Here is a 6,177-nt window from a genome sequence, read left to right on the forward strand (position 1 = left end):
GAAGTGGTATATCAAATGTCACCATTAAAGATTGCAGTCCTGTGATGATCTTAATGGTTGATTTGACTTTTATGCAACCGTTCAACCATATTTTATGATCGAAGTGAAGTGTGAGGTATTTTGTGTGATTGTTGGGCCTTGAAGTATTATCTCGAATTATCAAAGGGGTCTAGTGGTGGAGACACGATTTCGTAGTAGAATGGTTTATGATCTCGTGGTTAGGTGCAGCATTCAATATATACATTTTCACCATACATATTTGTGGACGAGCTTTTAATCCGTCACATAGCTGCGGCGAGTTAGATAGTTAACTAAATATTTTAACGGCCCATCAGCATCATTAAGGTCATTAGTGCAAAAAAGGTAGGGCCTAAATTAAAAGATTGTTTGTTTCCCCTCGCCCTACCGACCCTCCGAAATCCCTGCCGACCCAAATGTTTTTTTTTAAAGATTTTCCCTTCGACTTTTTTTTTAATTCCGGAAATTAATTCCGGAAAATTTCCGACTCGGTTTTGTATATTACTATAACCGGAAGTTAACACGATTTTCCCCCCGCACAGACGAACAACCTAAAAACATTCCGAGTATCTTTGATGCAGACGACCGACATGGCTACTTCATTTGGGCAGAAAAGACAACACGAAGATGGATTTACCCTGTGTTCCTCTGTAATAGTACGATGCTGTGGAAAAACTCGCAATTTATGCAAAAATAGACTGTATGAATATAATGAAAGTGACACGTGGAACGATGTTCTCCATGACTTGCTTGACGGCATCGTCGATTTCAGCATGCATAAAACAGACACCGCTACACTTACTGTCTCGGATAAGTTAATGGGCACAAATACATTCGAACCAGATATTGACGAACCTTTACGTGTGGTAAAGGAATTTGATAAGACGTTAAAATATGTTGCTTTCGTCATTGAAAGAGATAAAGATGTCGGGTTTCCAGACTTGTCTACTGACAAACAACTCCATGCACCTGAACGATCTGCATTTTCGGTACTGATGAATTCTTGTAGCCAGACAAAAACACCACCTTTCAGGAATAATACTGAACACTTTACAGGTACGTTATATAAGATGTCAAGAGTCTTTAAGAGGGGACTTGTTCCTTTTAAAATAGTATCAGGGGAACAAGCTTTTAAGACACCCACCCCCTCTTTGTATTGTATCATTTTGTCATATTAAATAAATCTATACCTCCGAGTTAAAGGGGAGGGTTCCGGTGTATACATGTATATTAAATGCAGCAGAATCACTATATTTTGATGACTTTTATCGATTTCAATATTTTAATTTTACATGATGGAATATATCAAATACTTTCTAATTATTATCAAATCCTAAACATGAGTTTTACTGTAAAGTTTTAAATATAATTTCACAAACGTTTCCTGTTTCCCTGGGCACCGATACTTTATAAGAATTTTAATATTTTATTTAAAATGTTGCATATCATTTCCTGTTAACTGAGACAAATACTTCATTGAATCTGCAACATTTAATATCATTAAACATGTTTGGTATTTTACTAAATATTTAATAGCTTAATAACAGTATACTGATTTAATAGGATTAGAAATACATGATTTTGTTCTCTCTTTCAGCAAAAGATAAACTTTTCAACGATTTACTTCAGGAATTGAAGGATGCAGGCGACAGATGTCCTTCCTCAATGTCGGAAAAAGCAATGGCTGATCAGATCCAGATCGTCCTTAATTCATTATGGTACATCAGTGGCAATGTCGAAACAATAAATGAGAGGTCAATCCATACACCAGCTGTGAAACCAGTCCCCTAAAGGTATTAAAGGTTCCATTTAATATATGAACATATAGAAATTATTTAGTGATCGACGGTGTCTGACAATTTAAAGTTATATTAAATCATATATATCAGATATACTGCAAATAAATTTAAATTAAATTATAACAAATCCAATATTAAGAAATGTATAAATATTAAAATGTTTTTATTTTCAGATTTTTGCAGTACAGAGACGTGAATGCCTACAAGAGGAAGAAACATAAAAAGCCAGTTCTTCAATCAAAGGAATTAAAACTACAAAGCCAATGCCTATTTCAATTATCTGCAGTACCATTCGTTCAGAAGTGGATTCTTAAAGATGACATTGAAAAATTGGCTATTTGTCTCGATCAATACTCTAGATACCTAGACGATGCCAATGAAAAGCAAAAATCACGACAAAAATAGGACAAACCTCTCCGAGTAGTTGATGAGCATGTGACAGTTGAACATCACACAAAAACAGAGACTATCCCAAATGTTTACAGACAACTTGACACCGCAGTGCAAGAACTAGATGATTTCCAGCCACTATTTTTTGATGAAGAGATTCATTTGAACAAAGCATTTAAGAGTTCTGATCAGCGGTACAAATTCTTTAGAGAAATCAAACTTACAAACAATTTTCATATGTTAAGGTATGACCCTGGAGGTGGTCATGGTATTGTAAGCTCTCTCTGGAAAGTCCCGGAACTTTCTGCTGAAGAAATGTTCGTACGAGATAATAAACTCCTGGGAGAAATTAGGTCAAAACTTCCTGAATATCACACTCGCCAAATGCAAAGGGATTTTTTCCATTCGTATGAAAACATAGCTGGTGTTAAAATACCGCCCTACATTCTACGTTCAATCTACAGCTCCTTGACAAATGATGCAACACCAGACCAAAACCCTGACATAGATGCAAGGGTACGACTGTCAGTTTTAGGATCGGATCCGGATCTTGTAGTAGATTTGAGGCATTTAAATAAAGGTGCTCCAGGTGATACATTTAACACTTTCTTTGAACAACTCGAAAAAGAGGTGAATGACGTCACTGCGGCCGATGAAAGACGACATGGCATTGAACACGTGTCAAAATATCTCTCTGTGCGTGACATGATCGAGAGTGTGAAGACCAAGCTAGATGAAGGGACACCTATTCCCAGTGAATCAACAATTTTACTTGCATTTGTTCCAAAAAACGCGCATAACAAAGTAGCAAAACTTTACAAGGGAAGAGTTCCCCTACGCCTGAAAGTGCAAACAAGACAGCTGAGATCTAGTCATATCGACGAACACTTTTGTGCCTGTTTATTCAAGTATCTGCGAGAATATTCAGTCAAATTCAAGGAGTCTTGCACTCTAGTGTGTATGGATGACAAAGCTAAAGTTGATTATGGGGAACCTGGACTTTACGCTAGTACTGGGGTACGAGGGAAAAAGTCTATTGTGCCAATTAACTCAACCTTGTCATGCTTAGATCACGACCTCCACAACAAGGGTTCACTCACCCCATCAGTTGTTCTAGATGTTGACATTCCCGATGACAAAACTGACAGTTTCTACCGCGAACAAGTTACAGTCTCAATGAAAGATAGTGTATATGAAGCAAGTTCAGCTTTTCGACATGCAGTAGAACTGCAGAAAATATTGGAGTCTAAAACAGAGAATAAATCCTGTCTACTAATCTACACTAACGGGGGGCCAGACCATCGCACAACATATCACGCTGTGAAACTTTCTTTGATTGTTCTCTTCAAGCGTCTTCAACTAGAGTTCCTGGCAGCTTGTCGAACTGCACCAGGGAATTCCTGGTGTAATCCAGCAGAGATAATCATGTCGTTGTTGAATTTAGCGTACCAAAATACAGCTTTGGCTCGAGATGAGTGTGGCGCAGAAATGGAGCAAAGTATTCGAGGATGTAATGGTATGAATGATATCAGGAAGCGTGCTGAAAAGGTTGATGGGTTGAAAACTGCATGGTTGAAATCTGTAGAAAATGTGAAAACAGTACTGGAAGACCAAACCGAAAGGCTGAAACTGAAGGACAGGTTTTTCAAATGCCAAGTCCCTGCAGGAGCAGATGAAGTGGAGATGGCAGAAGCCGAAACAACACTGATTGATCCTGCCATATGTGTTGGAAAGTACCAGCAACAGAACCTTACTCAGGCCGCTTGTTATAAACAGTTCTTAGGTATGATTTTAATAGCTGAAATGACATAATTATTATTATTATTGAAGATACATTTAGTATTGTAATAGCCTTTTGGTGTCATCGTGGGTCCATTTCCATTTTCAACTTCTGAAAATCAAAATAGGACCAGGGTCATGATATTGGGCCACTGCAAAACATGCAGAGGGCCAAATGTGTTCCAATGAATTACCTTGAATTACATATACATAAATTCTTACAGGTTTAATATACTACGAGGGGGTCAGATGGGGTAAAAACTTTAAAAAGAAAATAACAAATTTCAAATATGTCAGATATATTGTTTAAATATTTGTATGTTCAATGTTCTTTAATATTTTTTTTGAACTCTGACAGCTCTGATTTTTTCATGATATTTCCTATGATGCTAGTGCCAAGATTTTGTCTGTTTTTGAATACTTATATTTTCTGATTTCAGCTGACCACTGTTTAGAACGCCATTAACTGTTTCCAAATTAGGAGGTGTAATGATGCTGATTGCTGCCACCCTGCTGCAACACAGTGGGCGTGGCTACCTGACCCTATTATGGACGATGGTGGAGAACATTACAAGCCATTTGAAACTGTGTATGGAACAGAGACCACAGAGAAAGACCGGCCTTCATCTCAGAACCAAACACTGGCTGCTGTAGCTGAAGAACAGCAGGTACATATTAAATTATGTATATATATTTTTGGAGATCCTTATATATACATATTTTTTTCATTTAATTTTACCAATTTTTTAAAAATAGACTTTGAAAAATGATCATTAAATATATATATACATGTACATGAATCATTGAATCAACTAAAAGTTTTTGTTTAATCATGCATGTCTTTTACTCTTTATTTAATGTATAAAACCATATTTCAAGTATTTCCTTCAATTTTTCTGTAGGGTTGCAAGAATAATGTCTTGACTGCTCAAAACGTGCGACTGATCATCAACTGTCGTGAATGTGAAAAGCCAAGATGTATATACTCCAAGCTGAGACTGACTCCAAGAGATAGCAGGTCCCTTAAACATACTCTTGAAAAGTATGACTACACCTGTGGCTCAGTTGTAACTGCTGATGGTAGGTTGAATAGCTGATGTATATAATTAAGTGGGATATTTGCAAAAAAGATAACAAAGCTTAAACGTAAATTGCAGAAAAGTAGTTTGTTTCTCACTTCTTAAAATCAACAGTACATACTAAAATAAAATAGCAGAGCAAAATTAAGTAAATGCTTCACATACATAGTTATGCAGATGCGAGTTGTCAAGAACAAAACTACATGTAATTGCTGAAAATAAGAAAATAAATAGGAATTTATATAATATTTACAAATACTTCTGAAAAAGACATTTTCATATAGGTTATTGTTTTGAGTCTGTACATCAAGCTGAATTTCATTTATATCTGTACAGGTGATGCTATGCAGGGCAAAGTCTTTGTACGACTCCAGATGTCATGCTCAACTCCCATCGAGTTCCCATAATATTCCTCCAATATTGGAAGACATGACTTATGCTGCCACTGTGGAATTGAAAACTGTGAGAAAAACAAAGAAGCCCTAAAAACGCATAAAGTTGTACTTCCAGTTTGCGTTAACTGTCTCAACAAGGGAATTCCCAAAAGAATGCCTATTAAAAAATAATGGACAGACACAGTTCTAATTCTTAGTAGTCATAATAAAGGTACTCCAAAAAACACTGTATTTTTGTTGTCTATAAAAAAAACTTTCTCCTACCTACCTACCCTAACCTAAACAGTAGGGTCGGGAGAGTGGAAACAAAGATATTTTTAATAACGGCCTAGGTAAAAATGGGCATAAACCTAACCTTGTAAAAATGTAAACATATATTGTTACACTCAAACATAGTTAAAAATGAAAGTTTGGTTTGGTTTATTTTGTTTAACGCCCTATTAACAGCTAAGGTCATTGAAGGACGGCCTTCCGTGCGTGCGACATGCATGCGTGTGACGAGTGCTTGAATGTGTGGGAGGCTGCGGTATGTTCGTATTAAGTCTCCTTGTGATAGGCCGGAACTTTTGCCTATTTATAGTGCTACCTCACTGAAGCATACTGCCAAAGACACCCAGCAGAACACCCCACCCGGTCACATTATACTGACAACGGGCTAACCAGTCGTCCCACTCAAAGTATGCTGAGCGCTTAGCAGGAGCAGCAACAACCATTTTT

General features: G+C 36.9%; 1 protein-coding gene across 1 annotated transcript; it reads left to right on the forward strand.

The window, feature by feature from the left end:
• The first annotated feature begins 4,484 nt into the window (after nt 1–4,484).
• LOC117336468 lies at nt 4,485–5,516 on the forward strand. Its single transcript, XM_033897018.1, has 3 exons — nt 4,485–4,654; nt 4,889–5,066; nt 5,402–5,516. The coding sequence occupies exons 1-3, from the start codon at nt 4,535–4,537 to the stop codon at nt 5,470–5,472; spliced, it is 369 nt and encodes a 122-aa protein (XP_033752909.1). The 5' UTR covers nt 4,485–4,534; the 3' UTR covers nt 5,473–5,516.
• The last annotated feature ends 661 nt before the right edge of the window (nt 5,517–6,177 follow it).

The sequence above is a fragment of the Pecten maximus genome, chromosome 10 (genome assembly GCF_902652985.1).
Source record: "Pecten maximus chromosome 10, xPecMax1.1, whole genome shotgun sequence".
Lineage (NCBI taxonomy): Eukaryota > Metazoa > Mollusca > Bivalvia > Pectinida > Pectinidae > Pecten > Pecten maximus.

What these genes read in the sequence shown, in the direction of transcription:
- LOC117336468 (XM_033897018.1), top strand. Translation starts at nt 4,535, where the DNA reads ATGGACGATGGTGGAGAACATTACAAGCCATTTGAAACTGTGTATGGA. An exon ending in CTGTAGCTGAAGAACAGCAG is followed by an intron (nt 4,655 to 4,888) that starts GTACATATTAAA and finishes ATTTTTCTGTAG; the next exon opens with GGTTGCAAGAATAATGTCTT. An exon ending in CTCAGTTGTAACTGCTGATG is followed by an intron (nt 5,067 to 5,401) that starts GTAGGTTGAATA and finishes ATATCTGTACAG; the next exon opens with GTGATGCTATGCAGGGCAAA.